General features: G+C 51.4%; 1 protein-coding gene across 1 annotated transcript; it reads right to left on the bottom strand.

Moving 5' to 3' along the window:
• Positions 1–10,200: 10,200 nt before the first annotated feature.
• Positions 10,201–24,747, bottom strand: SPINK4 (serine peptidase inhibitor Kazal type 4). The gene is made up of 4 exons (XM_054031605.1): positions 24,647–24,747; positions 12,644–12,678; positions 11,995–12,107; positions 10,201–10,385 (listed from the first exon to the last, which is right to left on the bottom strand). Exons 1-4 carry the CDS (start codon positions 24,726–24,728, stop codon positions 10,340–10,342), a joined length of 276 nt encoding a protein of 91 aa, XP_053887580.1. The 5' UTR covers positions 24,729–24,747; the 3' UTR covers positions 10,201–10,339.
• Positions 24,748–24,850: the final 103 nt, after the last annotated feature.

Consider the following 24,850-nt stretch of genomic DNA (forward strand, 5'->3'; position numbering starts at 1 on the left):
TGCAGGGTTTACAGTTTGGTTCAATGGCTCTCAGCACCCCCACTATACAAGTTGTTCCAGCGCCCCTGAGGCAACCCCCTAGTAAGCCATTCTTGTTAAACAGACCTGCACATAAAATCATGTGAGTGTTTGCAGGATAAGGGCCACAGACTGCAACCCAGGACACCATCCTAAATCACAGGCAGCTACTGCCTGAGATGAGACGAAGCTTCAGCTGAAATTAGAAAACCATCCCCTAATTGTGTGAAGTGTCTGCTTCCTCTAGGCCATGTCCTGCAGCAGTGATGGGCCAAGCTGGGCTGGGGCAGCCTGCCTGGGGGCTGGAGGGTTGGCCTAGTCCTACATCCAGTGCCTGGTTCCAGTTATGAAGGTAGTGGCTGGAGGGACGTGGGGGTGAGGGGTGGGGCTTGGTTCATAGGGTATGTATCTGGTTTTATGGTGATCTGGAAAAGGGGGCAGGAATCATCCCCAGGTGTTTCAAGAGGATGACTGTGCACCAGGGATTCCCCAGTGCCTCACATCTGGTCCCGTTGCGTTGCTCCGGGGGGTGCATAGAAGGAAAGGGGCACCCTGGGCACTGCGAGCACCTGATGAGGCCTGTCACGGAGCTGCCTAGGAACCGGCTGGCACAGTCGGAACAGAAGGGCAGGTGTGTGCGGCATGCACCCAAGGAGACCCATCCCAAATGGCACGTGGGCCTGATGGGGGTCCCAAGTGACAGACAGGGAGAGCACACAAGGGATTTCTCTGTTCCCCTAACACTGAGACAAGCAGGATGCTTCCTGGCCCTTGCCCTAGTCACGAGGGCCTGGTCCAAAGCCCCCGACGTTAGTAAACATTGGCTGCAATGGTTGCAGGCTCATGCCCCTTCCTTGCAGTGGGGTCCTGGGCCAGCGTTAGCTCTGTAGCGCTATGCATGCCCCCGACCCCAATCCTGACGGGTGCTGAGGTGCCCAACTCCTATTTATTTCAATGGGCGTTAGGTGGCTCGATACCGGCAGTGGTGGTATTCTAGTCTAAAGCAGGCCCTGCTGAAAACGTAGCTGTGCCTCGGGGCCCCACGTACAGGACTGTACACTCCACTTAGAAAGGAGAAATAGTATCTGTGGATTCTTGTCAGAATAATCGTGTGAAACATTTTGCGGGGCTGGCTGTGTTGGCCGGCAGCTGAGGTTTGACTGAAGGCTCTGGAATAGTCTGTGTGTTGCAAAACTGCTGAGTAACCTGAGACGCTCATATTAGGGTCTGGCGGGGCTTCCTTTTCATGCACTGGGGGAGATGTGCTCGTTCTCCTGCAGCCTGTTGAAGCATGATAAACAAGCCTTGGCGCTGCAACATGTTACCGGATGACATTGCAAACCGAGGCGATAAAACCTTCCCACCCCTGAGCCTTTGACTAGCTGCAAGAGTCCAATGGCACACCCCTCCTGGAATGTCAATGCCAGCCCCACCGACTTGGGGGCTCAGCCACCCAACACGAGTCGCTGTGAGGCAGGAGAGGATGACTGCAGCAGCGTCCCCTCACCCACCCACCCACCCGCTCACTTAAGCAGCTGCATCCTCATTGGTAGGGTAACTACTGGGGCAGCCCTGCTGCCACTCTGGAGTGAGAAGGAGGCCCCGTGCCACTGCCTCTGTCTCTCTGGGTGGGAATGACACCCTCACATGAAGGAGGATGTGGAGATAGGACATAAGAACGGCCATACTGGGTCAGACCAAAGATCCATCTAGTCCAGTATCCTGTCTACTGACAGTGGCCAGTGCCAGGTGCCCCAGAGAGAGTGTACAGAACAGGGAATCATCAAGTGCTCCATTCCCTGTCGCCCATTCCAGCTTCTGGCAAACAGAGACTAGGGACACCATCCCTGCCCATCTTGGCTAATAGCCATTGATGGACCTATCCTCCATGAACTTATCTAGTTCTTTTGTGAACCCTGTTATGGTCTTGGCCTTCACAACATCCTCTGGCAAGAAGTTCCACAGGTTGACTGTGTGTTGTGTGAAGAAATACTTCCTTTTGTTTGTTTTAAACCTGATGCCTATTAATTTCATTGGGTGACCCCTAGTTCTTGTGTTTATGAGAATGAGTAAATAACACTTCCTTATCTACTTTCTCTGCACTAGGACTAGGTGTGGAGTAGGGCCTGTGGTTACAAGTTCATAACCACCTTGGCTCAGAACACATACCCCATGAATCTGAATCACTTCTTTATACCACCAGGGCCACTGCTCTGTCCTCATGGAACAGGTGATCAGCAGACAAAAGGGCCCGTCCTCGGGGCGAAGCGGCAGAAGGCTGCGTTCTTGGATACCTGGAGGAGTTACATTTGCACACACTTCCCCCTAGCCACATCCTGGGACGCTCACTGAACTTTAACCCTTCACAGTTGTTCAGCTGGTCCTTGCGGCTCATAGCACTTCCCAAGGGTTACGTTGGCCCCACCTCCCCCCCAAACGTTCCATATGATCCCACACCAGCACACAACCATTCACATTTTGACTATGCTGAATGCCTAAGCTACTTAAATGTAATTCAATCAGTTTGACCTGAATTCAGTAAGGTTTGTCCTGGCTAGTGCAGCAAACTGCCATGTCTGGCACACAGAAATCGGTGTAACTAGGTGCTGGGCAGGCACCCTTAGGCACCCCATGGCCCTATTGCCTAGCTAGGGTTAGTCCCTGAATGGCATTTCTGCCATTAGCTCATATTTCACCTGTGTGTAAAACAAGCACTCTGCTAGCAAGCCAGCATGCAGTCTCCAGCCATACAGCATCACTTGACAACCATCCCTGTCATTTCTCTCTTTAGAGCTGAGGGGCTGGTGCTCTTGTAACCCACACAACACAGCTCCGGGATGTGGGGTTCTGTCCCAGCCAGTGGCACCGAGCCCAGTGAGAGAGCAATTAATGAGTCTGCTACAGCCTTAGCTAGCAGCCAGGCTTTTAGCTCATGCTGCAGAGATCCCAGGTTCAATCCCACCTGCCAATGACCGGGGTCTGTCGGCGTTATGCTCTCACCTGCCCCTTGGTACCCCAGAACTTTTGGGTGTAAACTTGAGACCTGATCCTCCCACTCCCATCTAGTTCTAGGGTGTGTGTGGTGTCCCTCTCCTCACCCCAGGGTTGGCTGCCCCACGCCCTGGGACTGTGTATTACCAGCAGCCAGCCTTTAGCCCAAAGGGAGAACTAAGGCAGGGCTCCCTCCCTGTGAAGCAGTGCTCAGCCGTGCACGGCTTTCAACAGCAAAGGGGTCAGGCCAGGGCGCTTCTTCAAACCTCCCCCATAGCCAAATTCTTTTCTCCGCCCCGCCACTCCAGAGATCAGGGCCTGGGGACTCTGGTGGCCTAACCTCAGCTTCTCTAGAGCCAGGGGCCAGTGTCTTGACCCCCCACCCCACTGGGGCAGCGGTTGTTCCCCACACACAGAGTCAAGGTGAGAGGAATTCCCGTTCCGCCTTCGCCCAGCAGAGCCTGTGGGAAAAAGTTCCCCCTTCTCCCTGACTGTAGGCCCCACTCCCCTAGTCTTAGGGATTTGTCAGCAGATGCAACATGGGGTCTTTCTGGCAGTCTCCAAGAGGACTCATCACCCCTCCTCCTCCCCCCTCTCTGCTGCCCCATTTGCTTTGGGCTGACACAGTCCCTTGCAGGTCAGGAGCTAACTGAGGGGTTGGCATCACCTCTTGTGCTCTCAAAGCTGTAATAGCATCCCCTGAAAGAAAATCCTCCAGCCTGTCCGACCGCATCCCTACAGCCATCAAGCCAGCCTTTCTGGGTCTGCCTCGGGAGCTGTGCCGTAGGTAGGGCGAAGGCTTTGATCCCAGTTCACACCAGGGAGCCTTTGATGGGGCAGCACACGTTAGGGCCTAGCTATAGCCTTAGCAGTCCGAGGCTGCTTGCAGCTGTGCTGAGACCACAGCCCATCATACCGGCCACTACTGTCTCCTTCATTCCTTGTGCTCCCCTTGGGCTGGCTGTAGGCATCCATTGGCTCGTCTCATTCATACACTGTCAGCTCTTTGCACAGCACCTGGCACATTGCTCTGCGCTGCTCCGGGAGTGGGGTTCCTAGGCACTCAGGTAATATAGACAATAAATAACATACCACTGCCCTACGGCTGCCTTCTGACCTTTCCCCTGGTGCAAACCCCATGGAGGGCAATGTGAGCCTTTCCATTGGTTTCAGGGAGCTCTGGGCCAGCCTCTGGCGCAGTGACAGCCACATAGCAGTTTAGAATAACAGCGCAGCCTTGTGATATGGGTTTATTTTGCTCTGTGTACAGACTGAGGGCCCAGTGCCAGCAGTTGGGAGGGAGAGGGGAAAGTGATGCAGAAAGCGGAGTGACGCCAGTAGGTACAGGAGGGAGAGTGTGTGTGTTTTCATTCTGAGTGGTGTTCAGTTAAAGACAAGCCAGAGCCAACGCCCCAAATTCAACCCCCCTACACCCAGGAGCATTCAAATCTCAATGCTGACTCAAGGTGAAATTTGATGCTTGGGCCCATCTCTATTATAAATGTATCATTTTATTCTGCAACCTCTCAGCAGCAAGTGAGAAGCGATTACAGGAACACTTCCGTGCACAAGCTGCTGGGGGGGGGAGTGGTTTCACTTTGGGAATGCTGTGTTCCCTCGTGCTTTGAGCAGAGGACAGGGAATCAGGGGGTTATGGCCTTTGTTCCTGGCTCTCCCTCTGACTTGATGTGCTATTTGGTGCTTGTCAATCGCCCTCTCCTTGTCACCAGCTGTCAAATGGTGATACCTACCTCTTGGGGTGTCATATGGGTCGACTGATGTTTGTAAAGCAGTTTGATAGCCTTGGCTGAAAGGTGCTTAATTACCTACAAAGTATTGTTACTATGTATAATTTGAACCAATGGGGGGTGGCCCCTGGCAAAAGGAAAAAAGACCACTTAAGGCCAAATTCTCCTTTCACACCCTTACTAGCATTCCTCTATCTTTGGCCTGGTCTACACTAGGAGGTTATGTCAAATTTAGCAGCGTTAACTCGAATTAACCCTGCACCCGTCCACACAATGAAGCTATTTATTTCGACATAGAGGTCTCTTTAAATCGATTTCTGTACTCCTCCCCGACGAGGGGAGTAGCGCTAAATTCGACATGGTCATGTCGAATTAGGGTAGGTGTGGATGGAATTCGACGCTAATAGCTCCGGGAGCTATCCCACAATGCACCACTCTGTTGACGCTCTGGACAGCAGTCCGAGCTCGGATGCTCTGACCAGCCACACAGGAAAAGCCCCGGGAAAATTTGAATTCCTTTTCCTGTCTGGCCAGTTTGAATCTCATTTCCTGTTTGGACATCATGGCGAGCTCAGCTGCACTGGCAACGATGCAGAGCTCTCCAGCAGAGGTGACCATGCAATCGCAGAATAGAAAGAGGGCCCCAGCATGGACTGATCGAGAAGTCTTGGATCTGATCGCTGTGTGGGGCGATGAGTCCGTGCTTTCGGAGCTGCGATCAAAAAAATGGAATGCGAAGATCTACGAGAAGATCTCAAAAGCCATGACGGAGAGAGAATACAGCCGGGATGCAACGCAGTGCCACGTGAAAATCAAGGAGTTGAGACAAGGGTACCAGAAGACCAGAGAGTCAAACGGACACTCCGGATCCCAGCCCCAGACATCCCGTTTCTACGAGGCACTGCATTCCATTCTAGATGCGGCCGCCACCACTACCCCACCACTGTCTGTGGACTCTGACAATGGGGTATTGTCGACGGCCGCTTCCTTGGAGCTGTTTGCAGATGGGGAAGATGAGGAAGGAGATGAGGAGGACGAGGCAGTCGACAGCGCTCACAACGCTGATTTCCCCGACAGCCAGGATCTCTTCATCACCCTCACGGAGATCCCCTACCAACCCTCCCAAGGCCGTAACCCGGACCGTGAATCAGGGGAAGGATCAGTAGGTAAGTGTTTTAAACATTTATTTTGAACAGAATAGGAATGGTATCTTAACAATGGGTTTTTCATGATTAGTTTGCTCTAGGCGCTTTAGTTTTTAGTCCTTGCCAGTGCAGCTACTGGAAAAGTTTGTCAACATGTCCGGTTTTTCATGATTAGTTTGCCCTAGGCGCTTTAGTTTTTAGTCCTTGCCAGTGCAGCTACTGGAAAATTCTGTCAATATGTCCGGGGATAGAGCAGAAATCCTCCTGGGACATCTCCACGAAGCTCTCCTGGAGATATTGTGAAAGCCTTTGCATGAGGTTCCTGGGGAGAGCGGCCTTATTGCGTCCTCCACGGTAGGAAACTTTTCTGCGCCAGGCTAGCAGCAAGTACTCCGGGATCATTGCCTCGCAAAGCATGGCGGCATACGGCTCTGGTGTTTGCTGGCATTCACGCAGCATGTGGTCTTTCTCTGTCTCCAAAATCCTCATCAGAGTGATATCACTCATGGTGACCTGCTTTGAATTAGGGAATGTTAGTATTGGGACTGACTGCCTGTTCCTTTACATAACTGTAACCGGCGGTTTACAGCCACGTGGTGGAGCCGGGACAGGGGCAGCATGCAGGGATCTTTCCCAGGGACAGTAGCGAGGGGGGTGGGACAGGGGCAGAGTTCATGCTGGCCGGATTGCCGGCAGCAGGAACTGGCCAACGCTAGGAGCATTGCTTGGAACGTGAAAGGAGGGCACTGCTATAAATTAAGCTTTAAGCAGCCATAAGTCTACGGCTTACCATGTCCGCCTGCTAGCTGAATTCCATTGTCCGGCCCCGCTTGTGTGATCTGTACAGCAAGACCCCAGGCACTCAATGGGAAGGCCGAAAATTCAACCTTGTACTGAGTGTGCATGTGATAGGTAATGTGCATGGTCTTGTTCACAGAGAAAGACTATATTCATTGTTCGCAAAACTGTATCTTTGTGAAGAATTCACTCCCTTTTTCCCATCCCACAGCTGCGAGTGTCTCCCGAGCTACCCCGGCATCCCCCTCCCAGAGGCTGGCGCAGATCAGGCGACGAAAGAGAAGGACACGGGACGAGATGTTCTCAGAACTTATGGGCTGCTCCCAAGCCGAGGCGGCACAGCAGACCCAGTGGAGGGAGAACATGTCGCAATACCAGCGATCACACAGCGAATGGGAGGACAAGTGGCAGCAGGAAGACCAGCAGGCGACTCAAACACTGCTTGGACTAATGAGGGAGCAAACGGATATGCTCCAGCACCTTGTAGATGTTCTGCAGGACTGGAGGCAGGAGGACAGAGCCCCGCTGCAGTCTATCTCTAACCGCCCTCCCCTGCCACAATCTCCCATCCCCCCCTCACCCAAAGTCCCAAGAAGGAGGGGCGGCAGGGGCCGTGAAAACAGTCACTCCACCCCTGCAGACTGCTCAAGTAGCAGAAGGCTCTCATTCCCAAAGATTTGATAAGTCCTTTCCTTCACTCCAAAAGCACCTCACCCAAGCCCCCATCCCAATGTCATCCCCTAACTGTGTAGTTGTTAATAAAAAATAAGTTTCTGTTAATTACTGTTTCCATCATGTTCTTTTAGAGGAGAGTGTGTTTGAAGGGGGGAAGGGGGTTGGTAATTGGAGAGGACAGTCACCTTTACCAGGGTACAGACACGGGGGCAGGTTCAGCAGCAGGTCACACACACATTGCAGTCACTAGGCACCCTGGTCAGTCTGGGAGGTGGTTTTCATGTTCTGTGGGGGGGGGCTATGTGAGTTTGTGGCGGGGGAGGGCGGTTACAGATCTTACGCAGCGGTCCTTTGCCTGGATGACAGAGCCACGCAGCAGGGGATCTGTAACCGTCCTCCCCCGCCACGAAGTCACATAGCCCCCACACACAGAGTCCCGAAAAGGAGGGGTGGCAGGCTCCGTTGAAATAACCAGTCCACCACTGCGGACCGCTCTAGGAGCAGGAGCCTGTCATTCCTTGAGTTTAGAAGTGTCCTTTCCATCACTACACCCGCTCCCCACCAGTCTGCATCCCAGTTTCAACACTTTACCATGAAATCCTTAATAAAGAAAACGGTGTTAATGAACAAAGTTTCATTTATTTTATTTTTAAAGATATGTTGGAAGGGGGGGAAGAGGGTTGGTAACTGGAGAGGATAGTCAACATTAACTGGGTAAAGAAACGGGGGCAGGTTCAGCTTCTGTTTAAACAAACTTAATAGTCACAGGTTACCCTGCTCACTCAGGAACTTTGCTTTCAAAGCTTCCCGGATGCACAGCGTGTCCCGCTGTTCTCTTCTAATCGCCCGGCTGTCTGGTTGGGCGTAATCAGCAGCCAGGCTATTTTCCTCAACCTCCCACCCCGCCATATACGTCTCCCCCTTGCTCTCACAGAGATTGTGGAGCACACAGCAAGCTGTAATAACAATGGGGATATTGGTTTCGCTGAGATCACAGCGAGTCAGTAAGCTTCTCCATCTCCCCTTGAGACGGCCAAAAGCACACTCCTCCACCATTCTGCACTTGCTCAGCCGGTAGTTGAAGAGTTCTTTTTCAGTGTCCAGGGCGCCTGTATAGGGCTTCATGAGCCAGGGCATTAGCGGGTAGGCTGGGTCCCCGAGGATCACTATAGGCATCTCCACATCCCCAACAGTTATTTTGTGGTCCGGGAAGTACATACCTTCCTGCAGCCGTCTAAACAGACCAGAGTTCCTGAAAACGCGAGCGTCATGAACCTTGCCCGGCCATCCAACGTTGATGTTGGTAAAACGTCCCCTATGGTCCACCAGTGCTTGCAGCACCATTGAAAAGTAGCCCTTTCGGTTAATGTACTGGCTGGCCTGGTGGTCCGGTCCCAGGATAGGGATGTGAGTTCCATCTACAGCCTCACCGCAGTTTGGGAATCCCATCACAGCGAAGCCATCTATGATCACCTGCACGTTTCCCAGGGTCACTACCTTTGAGAGCAGTAGCTCAACGATTGCGTTGGCTACTTGCATCACAGCAACCCCCACGGTAGATTTGCCCACTCCAAATTGGTTTGCGACTGACTGGTAGCTGTCTGGCGTTGCAAGCTTCCAGAGGGCTATGGCCACTCGCTTCTGGACAGTCAGGGCTGCTCGCATCTGGGTGTCCTTGCGCTTCAGGGCATGGGACAGCAACTCACAAAGTTCCAGGAAAGTTCCCTTACGCATCCGAAAGTTTCGCAGCCACTGTGATTCATCCCAGACCTGCAGCACTATGCGGTCCCACCAGTCTGTGCTTGTTTCCCGGGCCCAGAATCGCCATTCCACAGCATCAACATGACCCATTGCCACCATGATGTTCACGGCGCGGGGTCCCGTGCTTTGTGAGAGGTCTGTGCCCCTCTCAGACTTAATGTCCTCACCGCGCTGCCGTAGCCTCCTCACCCGATTTCTCAGCATCTGCCTCTGAAAAAGGTGGATGATAAAGTGCGAGGTGTTGACAACGGCCATAACTGCAGCGATGATCGCAGCAGGATCCATGCTCGCAGTGCTGTGATGTTCGCGCTGTCAATCACCAGAAAAGTGCGTGAACTGATTGCCCGCCGGCGCTTTCATGGAGTGAGGGTTGAATGACGACAGTTACCCAAAACCACCCTCGACACATTTTTTGCCCCAGCAGGCATTGGGGACTCGACCCAGAATTCCAATGGGCAGTGGGGACTGCGGGAACTGTGGGATAGCTGCCCACAGTGCACTGCTTCCAATGTTGACGCTTGCCCCGTTAGTGTGGACTCACAAAGTCGAATTACTGTCCTTAGTGTGGATACACACGTTCGACTTTGTAATATCGGTTCCACAAATTCGCTTTAAGTAAAATCGAACTACTCTCGTAGTGTAGACATACCCTTCGACACACTGCAGAACTATTCTGCATTGCACGGAACAATAACTGGCATTTCTATAGTGCCTTCCATACTTGGATCTCAAAGCTGTCTATATTCTGGGCTAGTTCCACGCGTGGCCCTCTTAGCAACAGAGCATGGGAAGAAAACAATTCATATGATGGGTAAGAGATCCATACCATGGATCTGAGACAAGAACTTACTTTAATTGTTCTTCTTGGGTTGGGTGACTAGATGTCCCGATTTTATAGGGACAGTCCCGATATTTTGGGCTTTTTAAAATATGGGCTCCTATTACCCCCCATCCCCGTCCCAATTTTTCACACTTGCTATCTGGTCACCCTATTCTTGCGGAGATCATGTGTGTCTTCCCAGTACATAAAATTAAATGTTTCAAATAAAAATGCTTCTTGTGAATGCTTCCTATACTAATTTTATTATTCAGAATAACAAGCTGAAATGATCATTATTTGTAGTTTTGAATCAACTTAGAGAGCAGAGCATCAATTACAGAGCTTTCTTGTGGTTCATAATGTGTCCTGGAGGGCTCCAAATATTAACACATTTCATTCTTCACAATCTGGATATCTTGCTTGGTTATTCTAGAATACCAGAAAAGAAGAGTTTTAGAAAATATTCCTTAGATGACATTTAGGATTTTTGTCTAGCCAAATAGAAAAAGGGTTGATTTTCTAAAAACGGTGTTCAATTTTCCATTCAAAATGTGTGCATTATTACACATCTAAACTGAATACAGAATTAGCATAGTAGCCAGTTACGATGCATGATTGGTTAAAAGGTTAAAAGAACAGGAGTACTTGTGGCACCTTAGAGACTAACAAATTTATTAGAGCATAAGCTTTCGTGGACTACAGCCCACTTCTTCGGATGCATATGGCTGATTAGGCCCTATGATGATGGTATGGCCTAATCACATCAGCCATACCATCAGGGGCTCGTTCACATGCACATCTACCAATGTGATATATGCCATCATGTGCCAGCAATGTCCCTCTGCCATGTACATTGGCCAAACCGGACAGTCTCTACGCAAAAGAATTAATGGACACAAATCTGACATCAGGAATCATAATACTCAAAAACCAGTGGGGGAACACTTTAACCTGTCTGGTCATTCAGTGACAGACCTGCGGGTGGCTATCTTACAACAGAAAAACTTCAAAAACAGACTCCAAGGAGAGACTGCAGAGCTGGAATTGATATGCAAACTAGACACAATCAACTCAGGATTGAATAAGGACTGGGAATGGCTGAGCCATTACAAACATTGAATCTATCTCCCCTTGTAAGTATTCTCACACTTCTTATCAAACTGTCTGTACTGGGCTATCTTGATTATCACTTCAAAAGTTTTTTTCTCTTACTTAATTGGCCTCTCACAGTTGGTAAGACAACTCCCACCTGTTCATGCTCTCTGTATGTGTGTATATATATCTCCTCAATATATGTTTCACTCTATATGCATCCGAAGAAGTGGGATGTAGCCCACGAAAGCTTATGCTCTAATAAATTTGTTAGTCTCTAAGGTGCCACAAGTACTCCTGTTCTTTTTGAGGATACAGACTAACACGGCTGCTACCCTGAAACCTGTCACAGAGTCAGTGTGTTGTGTTGTTGTTTCCTCACATACACAGCATTACATCAGCTCTTGGTGTGTCACTGCAATGGGCTAGAAAACTACTGTACCCAAAAGGGGCTAGAATGATTCTGGGCATGGCCCAGAGTGAGGGGCAGCATGCCAGCTGCACTGCCCCAGGAGATGCTGGGACCCAGACTCCCCACTGATGCGCCCGTTACCAGCAGAAAGTGATTACCCCCTCACTGCTGGCCTAGCTCAGCTACTTGGGCAAGTGAGAGATGGCTGGAGCCCACCCACCCCCGGGGGAGAGAGAGGGAGGGTGTAGCCCCACTGGCTTCTATGTGGCTGGACCCGGCAGCCTGGACAGGGTACAAAGGGGGGTTCTTACCTGAGTCACAATCTACCGCCAAGAGATGAAACGGCCCATGTGCTAGAGAGGCCCTGACTCAGAAGCCACTCGAGAACATCACCATTTGCCTTTAGGTTGGGCTGGGACAGCCTGGGAACCCTGCCTCCTTCCCCACCCTGCTCTGCGCTGTCATCCTAGGCAGAGCGCTCAGCACCAACATGGAATCAGCTGTGCGTGAGCAATAGCCAGGGCATGCCCTTACCTTCGCCTCTCGCAGAGCGCGCACTCATTGCTGTAGGTGTTCCCATCAGTCCCGCAGACAGGCCTGTAATTCAAGGGGCATGCTGGTGCCAGGGCAGCGTGCTCACATGCCGGCTGGAAAGACAACAGTGATGTAATTCCTGCAGTGATAGTGTTGCAGCGATCACGGAGCCCCTGTGCCGGTGACAACTTCCACTGTGCCAGGGATGTGGCATAGAATTATTCTCGATCGCCGGGGGATTCCCTGGGATGGCCGAGTGCCTGAGCTCTGGCAAGGGGTCCTGCATCAACAGATAGCTGGAACTAATTGGGGGGTGGGCAGCATGAACTGTGTCTGCAGTGGGAAAAGTGAATGGTGGTGGCAGGGCAGGGGCTGTATGAACTGAATTGATGGGGCAGCCTGGACAGGGAGCCCTCCACCCTCCCCGAACCCCCTCGCTTGTGTCTTCTTGTGCTTTCAGCTCTGCCCACAGTGGCGAGGAGGGTCCTCTCTCCACACGTAGGGCTGGCAGCGCTAGCAGCTCTTGTTCTCCCCACAGCCTGTTACAGAGGGCCCCTGTGTGCACTCCCCCCACTGCCCTGCCCAGCGCGTTGGCTAGACTTGGCCTGTATGTGAGCAAGGCAGACAAGAACAGCAGGATTCTACTTACCACTCTTGGGATCCCTCCTTCCTGAGGCCCCGCCCCTGAAAGGGAAAGGACCCCATGAAACCCAAGAGCAGGACGCGGAGGAGCAGTGTAATGGACAGGCCGGTCTCGCTCACAGAGAGCAGGGGCCAGGCCAGGCCCCGGGGAGATAGCCCCGCTGAGGGGAAAGTGAGCCACGCCTCGGAGCTGGGTGTGAGCTCCGACCAGCGAGTCCACCCGCCTCAGCCGCATGCCGTGGGTTCGGGTTCAGTTCTGCTCCAAGCCACACACAAAAATTAACCCTTCAGTCACTGGTTCCAACTGGGTCCAATCAACTTTCAATCTTAGGAGAAGTAAATTCATTCCCGCTCCCTCCCCCTGCCCCATTCTTTCTTTGCTGCGCAGTGCGCTGCTCACTGAGACCATAGGGCAGGGCAGCAGCGCCCCCAGTGGTGGAGAGCTGTCACTGCAGCAGAAGAATATACCGCTGCCTCCCAGACAGAATCATAGAATATCAGGGTTGGAAGGGACCTCAGGAGGTCATCTAGTCCAACCCCCTGCTCAAAGCAGGACCAACCCCAACTAAATCATCCCAACCAGGGCTTTGTCAAGCCTGACCTTAAAAACCTCTAAGGAAAGAGATTCCACCACCTCCCTAGGTAACCCATTCCAGTGCTTCACCACCCTCCTAGTGAAATAGTGTTTCCTAATATCCAACCTAGACCGCCCCCACTGCAACTTGAGACCATTACTCCTTGTTCGGTCATCTGCCACCACTGAGAACAGCTGAGCTCCATCCTCTTTGGAACCCCCCTTCAGGTAGTTGAAGGCTGCTATCAAATGCCCCCTCACTCTTCTCTTCTGCAGACTAAACAATCCCAGTTCCCTCAGCCTCTCCTCATAAGTCATGTGCTCCAGCCCCCTAATCATTTTTGTTGCCCTCCGCTGGACTCTTTACAATTTTTCCACATCCTTTCTGTAGTGGGAGGCCCAAAACTGGACATAATACTCCATATGTGGCCTCACCAATGCCAAATAGAGGGCAATAATCACTTCCCTCAATCTGCTGGCAATGCTCCTACTAATGCAGCCTAATATGCCATTAGCCTTCTTGGCAACAAGGGCACACTGCTGACTCATATCCAGCTTCTCATCCACTGTAATTCCTAGGTCCTTTTCTGCAGAATTGCCACTTAATCAGTCAGTGCCAAGCCTGTAGCAGTGCATGGGATTCTTCCTTCCCAAGTGCAGGACTCTGCACTTGTCCTTGTCGAACCTCGTCAGGTTTCTTTTGGCCCAATCCTCCAATTTGTTTAGGTCACTCTGTCCCCTATCCCTACCCTCCAGTGTATCTACCTCTCCCCACAGCTTAGTGTCATCCACGAACTTGCTGAGGGCGCAATTCATCCCATCATCCAGATCATCAGTAAAGATGTTGAACAAAACCAGCCCCAGGACCGACCCCTGGGGCACTCCACTTGAAACTGGCTGCCAACTAGACATCGAGCCATTGATCACTATCCATTGAGCTTTGCTCTAATCTGAGCCTGCCACCGCGAGCCAGGTGGGGGAAGAGAAAACTGCTCTGGGTGGGGTGGGGATCAGGCAGTGCACCGGGCAGGTGGGAGGGGGCTGGGACTGGGACCTGCAGCTCACTCCAGTGCGGTGTGAGTTTGGAACGTGGCCCTGCCTCATGTGGGCCAGTTGGAGGGAGGAGCTGCCCAGGGGTTAGGAGCAGGGGGCTAAAGGGAGAAGGGCTGGGCAGCCTTTATCTCTGTCCTTGGGCTTGATGGGGCCAGGGAGCAGCCCACCTCTTCTCTTTCTGGGGTCCCTCTGTCTCTGGGGCCCCTGCTGCCCCATGTGGTGCCTCCTGCAGGTGGCTCCCAAACTTCCCCTCTCCCCTTACTCTTCTAAGCTGGCCTCCCCCGTCCTCATGCTTGTCTCACCAGGCCGGGCTAGGCCTGTCTGGTAGCAATCCCAGGCCCATTTGTTATTCTGTTGGCTGGTTTTATGAGGCGAATAACATCACTGTAGTTTTTAAAAATATTGAGCCTAAAAAATGCTGAACCTTTGTTTTAACCAGTAACCCTAATTTGTTTCAGTTCCATTCCAGTTCAGGAGGCAGGACAAAGGTATGGGTCAGGTTCGGGTGCAGATCATGTAAAAAAATACTGGTTTGGACTGATTCTCCGGTTCCAGTTCGGTTCTGGTTCAGCTCATGGCTCAGACTCCAGCCTTCCTGCTGGCGCTCCCAAGAGGGTGCAGCAGGCTTGTACCTCCACTGCCGATTGCTGTTCCCTGTCCTGTAACCTTGGCCGGCCTGCCTGCCTGCCCATAGACTGTGAGCTCCTCAGAGCCAGTGGGGTTGGAAAGTGCCATGCACATCATGGGCACCACTGGGCATCATGGGATATAAACTGGCCATCAGGAAGTTCAGATTTGAAATTAGACGAAGGTTTCTAACCATCAGAGGAGTGAAGTTCTGGAACAGCCTTCCAAGGGGAGCAGTGGGGGCAAAAGACATATCTGGCTTCAAGACTAAGCTTGATACGTTTATGGAGGGGATGGTATGATGGATAGCCTCATTTTGGCAATTAATTGATCTTTGACTATTAGCAGTAAATATGCCCAATAGCCTGTGATGGGATGGGATCGGAGTTACTACAGAGAATTCTTTCCTGGGTGTCTGGCTGGTGAGTCTTGCCCACATGCTCAGGGTTTAGCTGATCACCATATTTGGGGTTGGGAAGGAATTTTCCTCCAGGACAGATTGGCAGAGGCCCGGGGGGGGTTCACCTTCCTCTGCAGCGAGGGGCACAGGTCACTTGCTGGAGGATTCTCTGCACCCTGAAGTCTTTAAACCACGATTTGAGGACTTCAGTAGCTCAGACGCTGGTTACGGGTTTGATACAGGAGTGGGTGGGTGAGATTCTATGGCCTGCGTTGTGCAGGAGGTCAGACTAGATCATAATGGTCCCTTCTGATCTTAAAGTCTATGAGTCTATGATTCAAATAATACACAAATCACTCCTTAGATTAACACAATAGTGGCCATCACAGAGCCAAGTAATAGCCGCACAGCTACAGGGCCAAGGGCAGACATAGCCACTTGCATTTTTTAACCTTTGTTCTAACTAGCCAGTAAACAAAGGCAAGGACTTCCATTCCTGGGCCCACTCTCCCTTCGCCATTAGAGCTCTCCTTTAAACCCGCTCTCAGCAGAACCCTCCCCATCAGCAATTGCTCCTCAGCTGCTGTGCTCTTCTGTGCTAGACTGCGAGCCCAGTGACTTGAGGCTGGTGCTGGGTCTCCCTCCCTGGTCTCAAGGGTGCTGGGCACCTTCACAGCACCGCATGGATGCTACATTCTCTGACAACATCTGCGCAGTGTGCAGCGGCAGTCAGAACAGCTAACAACGTGGGGAACTATTAGGAAAGGGATAGATAATGAGACAGTAAATATCACAATGCTACTTTATAAATCCCTGGTACACCTACATCTTGAATACTGTGTGCAGGTCTGGTCAGCCCACCTCAAAAAAGATGTATTAGAATTGAAAAAAGTACAGCGAATGGCAACAAAAATTATTAAGGGTATAGAACAGCTTCCGTAGGAGGAAAGGTTAAAAAGACTGGGACTGTTCAGCTTAGAAAAGAGATGACTTGGGGCGGGGGTGGGGCTGAGGGGGGATATGATAACAGTCAATAGAATAATGACTGGTGTGGAGAAAGGGAATAGGGAAGTGTTATTTACCCCTTCACATAACATAAGAAATAGGAATCACCAGATAAAATTAATAGGCATCAGGTTTAAACAAAAGGAAGTACTTCTTCACACAACGCACAGTCAACCTGTGGAACATGTTGCCAGGGGATGTTGTGAAGGCCAAAAGCATAGCTGGGTTCAAAAATGAATAAGATAAGTTCATAGAAAATAGGTCCATCAATGGCTATTAGCCAGGACGGGCAGGGACACAAACTCATGCTCTGACTGCCAGAAGCTGGGACTGGACGACAGGGGATGGATCACTGTATTAATTCCCTCTGAAGCACCGGGCATTGGCCACTGTCAGAATATAGGACCTAGATGGACCCAGTATCTTATGTTCTTAAGCAACAGGAACAGCCCAACTATGAGCTGACAAACAGCATTCCAGGCCTGATCCCCCACATTACCCTAGTTCTACACTGAGTTACTGCTGAGTTCAGTGGCAGGACACCCACCTCACACTCCTGCAATCCTGTTGTGTACACATGGCAAGTGGCATAGAAGGCTCAACCTCCCCTTGCATATGGGGCTCGAGACCTAGCATACTTCCTACAGCAGGCCCTGCAAATCACAAGTTTCAGCAGACAATTCAGTGGACAAGTTTCAGGGCCCACTCTCTGGCCCTTCCTCTCCCTCTCTGCTAATAGCAGTTTTACAAACTTTAGCTCCAGGAGAAATCCAAATGCCTCCACAGCACCCTCTGCTGCCACACCGGTGTGATGCTCCTTGTCCCCCTCCCCGCCTATTCCTCTGTATCAAGTGCCAAGTTGCCCTGACCCCTCTGCTCCTCTGACATTGTCACCTCAACCACCATGAGCCAGCCACTCATCATCTGCTTCTAAGCCTAATTCCACACAGCCCTGTTCATGGTACATCCCCGTAGCCCGTCCGCCAGCCCCCTGTGCACTGTACATCCCCGTCAGATCGTCCGCCAGCCCCCTGTGCACGGTACATCCCCGTCAGATCGTCCGCCTGGCCCCTGTGCACGGTACATCCCCGTGAACCCATCCGCCTGGCCCCTGTGCACGGTACATCCCCGTGAACCCATCCGCCAGCCCCCTGTGCACGGTACATCCCCGTGAACCCATCCGCCAGCCCCCTGTGCACGGTACATCCCCGTGAACCCATCCGCCTGGCCCCTGTGCACGGTACATCCCCGTGAACCCATCCGCCTGGCCCCTGTGCACGGTACATCCCCGTGAACCCATCCGCCTGGCCCCTGTGCACGGTACATCCCCGTGAACCCATCCGCCTGGCCCCTGTGCACAGTACATCCCCGTGAACCCATCCGCCTGGCCCCTGTGCACAGTACATCCCCGTGAACCCATCCGCCTGGCCCCTGTGCACAGTACATCCCCGTGAACCCATCCGCCTGGCCCCTGTGCACAGTACATCCCCGTGAACCCATCCGCCTGGCCCCTGTGCACGGTACATCCCCGTGAACCCATCCGCCTGGCCCCTGTGCACGGTACATCCCCGTGAACCCATCCGCCTGGCCCCTGTGCACGGTACATCCCCGTGAACCCATCCGCCTGGCCCCTGTGCACGGTACATCCCCGTGAACCCATCCGCCTGGCCCCTGTGCACGGTACATCCCCGTGAACCCATCCGCCTGGCCCCTGTGCACGGTACATCCCCGTGAACCCATCCGCCTGGCCCCTGTGCACAGTACATCCCCGTGAACCCATCCGCCAGCCCCCTGTGCACGGTACATCCCCGTGAACCCATCCGCCAGCCCCCTGTGCACGGTACATCCCCGTGAACCCATCCGCCTAGCCCCTGTGCACAGTACATCCCCGTGAACCCATCCGCCTGGCCCCTGTGCACGGTACATCCCCGTGAACCCATCCGCCTGGCCCCTGTGCACGGTACATCCCCGTGAACCCATCCGCCTGGCCCCTGTGCACAGTACATCCCCGTGAACCCATCCACATGGCCCCTGTGTACAGCACATCACCCTCAGCCTATCCACATAGCGCCTGTGCACATTACCACCTCCTGAGCCCACCTGCATGGAATGTTAAACTGTATTATACTGTTCAGTCACTAGGTGGCACTATATGTAAAATACCTTATTTAAGCTAACGTTAGCCATACCTGGAAGAGCATTAAAGGATCTTATAGTGAACATATCTGGTGTGCATCTTTCTGAGAAGTAAATGCTGCAGTCAGTCAATAGATACAGATGCCTGACCTGCTAGTAGCAGCCCTGCAATCTACAGTGTACAAGAAGTACATGACATGAGGTCAGAAGAAAACTAGTGCCAGAGAACAAACAAAAGCAATAAAGCAAGAAAAGTTGCAGGCCCTCACCAACATAGCACTCTTCAATGCCTCAGAGAACTTCACTGTGAAGGTTTCTCAAAGCTGGACAGATTGGAAGCAATAATTTGCAAGATTTGAAATTGCTATAAGGTCAGGAAACTGGGGATATTCAGGTATCTTCTTTAAATGTATGCTATTGAGAAGCAGGTGGACAGGGCCGTCCCTAGCCATTTTGGTGCCCTACGCAGCCCCTGCCCCTCGCGGGGTGTGTGTGGCCCCAGGCTTCTGCGGGGGGAAGGGGGCTGGCCCCAGGCCTCCGCAGGGGGGCTGGCTTGGGGGGAACCACCCCCCAGCATGAGCCGGCAGAGCTGGTTGGGGCCGGGTCGCTCTACTTCCTGCTGCCTGGTGAGTGCGGGGTCGAGCCCACCCTGCACTCATGGGGCGGCAATAAGTGGAGTGACCTGGCCCCAGCCTGCTCTGCTCTGCTCCCCTGGCTCCCAGCCTTGGGGGGCAGGTGGGAACCACCCCTGGCCCCAGCACTTACTGGTAGCATGGCTGGGAGCCGGAGACGCAGAGTGGGCTGGGGCCAGGTTGCTCCACTTCCCGCTGCCCGGTGAGTGCAGGGCGCCTAACCCCTGCTGCAGTCCTCAAGGGAAGGAGTGCAGTGGGAGTGGGGCTGGGGTGGAGCAGGGGCAGGAAGAGGTGGGGCGGGGGCGGAGCAGGGGTGGGGGCCATGGGGAAGAGGCAGAGCAGGGGCTAGAGCAGCACACAGCTGCTTAGGGCACCAGGAAAATTGGTGCCCAAAATTTCCTGGTGCCCTACGCAGCTGCGTACTTTGCATATGGGTAAGGACGGCCCCGCAGGCAGAGCATGTCCTATAAATCCTTTGACTTTACTGAGGATAGTCACACAGATGACTATGAAAGGGTTCTGGCTATCTTTGATGCATACATTATATCTCAAATGTGGTTTCCACATTTTTCCACCAGAGAATTCAAGAACAAGGGGAAAATATGTTGAATGTTTTATAAGAGCTCTGCATGCATTGACTGAAAACTTATTTTGGAACTGCAAAATGTGAAAATATCAGAGACAGGCTGGTTATTGGGTTAGCAGCTACAACTGACGACAGATTTAACCCTAGCCACAGCTATACAGATAGCAAAGCAGTCTGAGCTAGTCATACAGCAAAATAAAGGGCAGAAAAACCTGTGTGACCGACTGCAACCCTGTATTCACAGGCTACACACCACTGTAATAATCTTTGTACACAATAAGCTTAACAACTCACTGATCAATAATACCATGATGAAATGTGTGCAGCAACCTTATGTGTAAAGTTATGAACATAAGCTGAAATCATGACTGAAGTGTGTTTACCAGACAAGTCTGGGGAGGGGATAAACAAACCAGTTTCTCAAAGACAAAGGACAAGCTGACACCTCTGGCCAGGTGTCAAATTGATGGGCCATCCCCAGTCCCGTGGCCATTCTTTGGCAGTTAAGGGGAGTAGGAACTGATTGATCTGCATTTTAGCAAACAAAATGGAACCTCTTTTACCATGAGACTCCTTGTCTCCATGCTCACAGCAGGAAGGAACTTGATCTAGGGGTGACCCTCAGGAAAAGCATTTCAAAGGGTGACTGGACTATAAAAGGGATGGGCAAAAACACCTCAGGGGGTCGCTCTCGTGCACGCGGGGTCTCTCTCTCACCTAAGATGACAAAGGAACCAGTCCTTTGGGGGCAAATCCTCACTTGAGAATTTGGCCAGCCCTGTTGCTGGGAACCTGTGGTAAGAATTTTACTTTGAACCAAGTCTAGTTTGTTACGTTTTAGCACTAGAAGCATTTTATCTTTATTTCTCATTCCTGACTTTAATGCCCTATACTTATATTCACTTAAAATCTTTTAGTAGTTAAATTAACTTGTTTTAGTCTTAATCAAAACTTAAAACAGTGTTGTAGTTAAACTGAATGGTTTGGTAACTCCAATTAAAGTAGCAAGCCATTGTACGTTGACCCCTTCCAAGGCCAACGGGCCTCTAATATTTGAACTGTCTAGGAGAGGGCCAGACAGAGCAGAACTCACGTTTTGGGAGAAAGTCTGGGACTGGGAGTGTGTTGGGGTCACCCTGCAGGCAGTAACCAAAGCTGGTGGAAGCCAGAGGGTGACTGACGTGTGGCTGGCAGGCTGCAGCTACACACAGACACTCAGGTGTGACCTGCAGGGTGTTTGTGAGTAGCCAGGTTGGGAGCTACAGCAGCAAAGCATTGTGAGACACCCACGTTGACAGGGCAGGTGGTGACAACTCCTCACTAGTCTGGATTGCACCCCGGACTGCGATATCCTGAAACTAGTTTAGAAGCCGTAAATAGCCACTTGGATGTTAAAAGTCATTATCACAATACCCTGAGGCCAGGAGAGAAAACTCCCAGGCTTGGAGGGACAAATCCCAGCCCACATGCACAAGGTGGGGAAAAGTCATATCTGAGGAGATGGTGCATGTGCAGCCAGAGGCACACAGTGAGATACATGCATAAAATATGGACATTTTGCAGTTCTTTGCGGCACCAACGCACTCAGGGAGTTATGGACAATAGAGATTCATTGTTTCTGGGATCTATCATTTGTCTGGACAGTGAAGTTGAGTATTCATGGCAAGACTATTGACTTTAAAACTGACTCAGGAGCAGAGGTCACAGTCCTCTCAGAAGTGATTTACAATCACCTGCAACCCCTCCCAGAGCTGGGGTCACCTCACACAGCTCTGAATAGCCCTGCGCTGTTCTGAACGGCAGGGGCCAATTCACCACAGAAACAACTCACAAAGCCACAAGCTGGGCATTCAGATTGCCTGTGATCAAAGGATCAAAGATCAACAACCTTCTCAGTCGCAGCGTGGGAGCCATGATAGACCTAGTGAGAAAAGTGGAAGAATTCAACCAGGGATTTGATGTCATTGACTATTGAAAAGAGATCCAGTACAAATCAAGTTAAGGGACAATTCTGAACCAGACAGTATACAAATACCCCTACCAGACAGACCTTGGAAGAGACTAGCTGCAGACTTCTGTGAATTCAGAGGACATCATTGTCTGCTTATTGGGGAATATTTGTCCAGGTATATAGAAATAGCGTACTCGAAAGATAGAACATGCACAGTGTTATTGAGAAACTGAAGTGCCATAGGCGTTGACTCTGTGGGTGCTCTGGGGCTCAAACACCCACTGAAAAAAAATAGGGAGTGCTTAGCACCCACAGGGCCAGATTAGTCTTTTGTGGGCTCCAGCTCCCGGACCATGAACCCACCCCTGCTCCACCTCAAGGCCCCGCCCCTGCTCAGCCTCTTCCCCCTAAGGCCCCACCCAGCGCTCCACTCCCGAGGCCCCGCCCCACTTGGATTCTCCCCCGAGGCCCCGCCCATGCTGCATACTGAGGCCCTGTCCCCCGCTTGGCCTCTTCCCCCCCAAGGCCCCGCCTGCTGCTCACATGGGGTGGGGAAAGAGGGGAGAGAGGGCGGAGAGGAGTGAGCCGCGGGCAGGGCCTTGGGGGTGGAGCAGCAGGCAGGCACTGGGGAACCTTCTGGGAGTGGGCCTGGCCCCACAGCACTATTGGTGCCATTGTAAACCTGGTACTGAGCACCCCGAGCCAAAGTGTTGCTGACAATTTCATCCAGAAAGCCTCCGTGAGACGTAATGGCTTTAAACTGGGACGTTAGTGAAGACAGCTTGTAGGTGAGTGCAATGATTTTAATATACTGTAATTCATTATAATGTAATTATGCAGTTCATTACTATTTTAATAATGATTACATTGTTAAGATGCCAATGATAGACACATTCAATAACTAGAATATGAAAGAAGTGTATAAATATGCTGAAAATAGCCTCCCCCCAAACACACACACACCTCTTCAAAAGCACCCACCAGCAAAACCAAAAGTCAGTGCCTGTGTGAAGTGCACTTTTACTCATGGCAGTATTCCAGAACAATTAGTGACAGACAATGGACCACAATTCACTGCAGCAGAATTTAAGTCCTTCTGAATGAAATACGATTTTGATCATATTACTAGCAGCCCACATTACCCACAAGTGACTGGAGAGGCTGAGAGAGCTGTATAGACAGCCAAGGAAATCCTACAGCAGGAAGATCTATTCCTTGCTCTTCTGAGTTGAAGATCAACACCAATAGCAGCTACTGGATATAGTCCAGCACAACTCCGGATGAGAATACAACTCAGAAATAGATTCTTGTCCAAAGCTGGAACTGTATCTCCAAAGTGGCCAACCATGAAGACAGTAGTCATACTGGATAAAAAGGCTAATAGAACTTATGAACATTTTTATAACAGACGTCACTCAGCAAAAGAGCTGCTGGGTCTAGAACCTGGTGACCGAATTTGTGTCAAATTTATATGGTGGAGAAAAAGGATGGAGAACTCGAGCTGTCGTGAAGAAAAATAATTCAGTATGTGATTAAAACCAACAATAGAGGTCAACAGAAACTGTTGACATCGATAGTTTGTTCCTCAGAAAGAACAATCAGAGCGAACTCTACAGGTGGATGCAGAACAAGAGAAGGACAACGACTTAAGGATTCTAGACTGACTACATGCAACAAATGGACAGCCAAATGACCAAGTTGTTATGCATTTGGATTATGTAATTTAAAAAAACAGTACAATCCAGAGACACTTAGACTGCTACCTACTGATCTACAAAGATAGCGGAGATAGTGTAAATACTGAAGTTGGTAGAAAAGTAGAACTTAAAGGGGAGAAGTAATGGAATGCTAATCGGTATGATACTCTTTAACCACTAGGTGGCGCTGTGTACAAGACCTTATTTAAGCTACCCTCAGTACGTTAAAGGACCTTACAGTGCACACACGGGGTGTGTATCTCTCTGAGAAGTACACTCTGCCTACGTCTGATACAGAAGCCTGACCTGCTAGGAGCAACCCTGCAACCTACAGTGCACAAGTACATGACAGCCCCCGAGCACTAACAGGGCCCCTGTGCGCAGTGTGCCCCCCTAGGCATCTCTCATTGCCATGGGGCACAGTACATCCCACGGAGCCCATCCGCACAGCCCCTGCGCATGGTATGTCCCCCTCGGCCCATCCGCATGGCCCCTGTGCAGGATAAGAACATGACCCACACTGGGTCAGACCAAAGATCTATCTAGCTCAGTATCCTGTCTGCCGCCAGTGGCCAATGCCAGGTGCCCCAGAGGGAATGAGCAGAACAGGGAATCATCAAAGTGCTCCATCCCCTGTCGCCCATTCCCAGCTTCTGGCAAACAGAGGCGAGGGACATCATCCCTGCCCAGCCTCGCTAATAGCCATTGATGGACCTGTCCTCCATGAACTTATCTAGTTCTTTTTTGTACCCTGTTATGGTCTTGGCCTTCACGACATCCTCTGGCAAGGAGTTCCACAGGTTGACTGTGTGTTGTGTGAAGAAATACTTCTTTTTGTTTGTTTTAAACCTGCTGGCTATTAATTTCATTGGGTGACCCCTAGTTCTTATGTTACAAGAAGGAGTAAATAACACTTCCTTATTTACTTTCTCCACACCAGTCATGATTTTATAGACCTCCATCATATCCCCTTTAGTCGTCTCTTTTCCAAGCTAGTACATCCTCCTCAGACCCTCCAGAGGGCCCCCCTGTGCACAGTATGACCCCCCCGAGACTGTCCGCCTGGCCCTTGTGCATGGTACGTCCCCCTTAGCCCATTCATAATGACCAGCCTTGTCCACATGCAAATCTTTCAGGACGTTCCACATGGGCACGTGATTCCTGTATTTGTGGAGGCTGGGCATGAGTGCCAGAAGCTCTGGGGCAGGGGGGGGAGAAGAGAGGGGCAGCACCAGTGCCTCGACTGTGGCCCTGCCTCCTATTCCACTTCAAGGCTCACCCCAACTCAGCCTCCTCCCCCCGAGACCCTGCCCACGCTCCACCCCCATAGGTTCCAGGAGCAGACTTACCACACTGAGCAAGGAGAAGGAACAAAGCTGTAAGGGCCCCCAGCATTCGGACAGTCATGGTGATTCCAGCACAGCTGTGCATACGCTGATCTACTTACAGCTCCTTTTATAGGGAAGGCCTTGTGCTTATCTCTTGGGAGCTGGGAAAAGCAATGTGTTCAGTGTTTATTTAAACGTAGGGCTGATTCCTCAGCTGTGCCCATT

The sequence above is a fragment of the Malaclemys terrapin genome, chromosome 6, assembly GCF_027887155.1.
Source record: "Malaclemys terrapin pileata isolate rMalTer1 chromosome 6, rMalTer1.hap1, whole genome shotgun sequence".
In the NCBI taxonomy this organism is placed as follows: Eukaryota; Metazoa; Chordata; order Testudines; family Emydidae; genus Malaclemys; species Malaclemys terrapin.

Excerpts from the sequence above, each read along its gene's own strand:
- SPINK4 (XM_054031605.1), bottom strand. The coding sequence starts at position 24,728 with ATGCACAGCTGTGCTGGAATCACCATGACTGTCCGAATGCTGGGGGCC. Across the intron at positions 12,108-12,643 it reads AAGGAGGGATCCCAAGAGTG|CCGGCATGTGAGCACGCTGC; the intron begins GTAAGTAGAATC and ends TTGTCTTTCCAG. Across the intron at positions 10,386-11,994 it reads GCGCTCTGCGAGAGGCGAAG|AATAACCAAGCAAGATATCC; the intron begins GTAAGGGCATGC and ends CTGGTATTCTAG.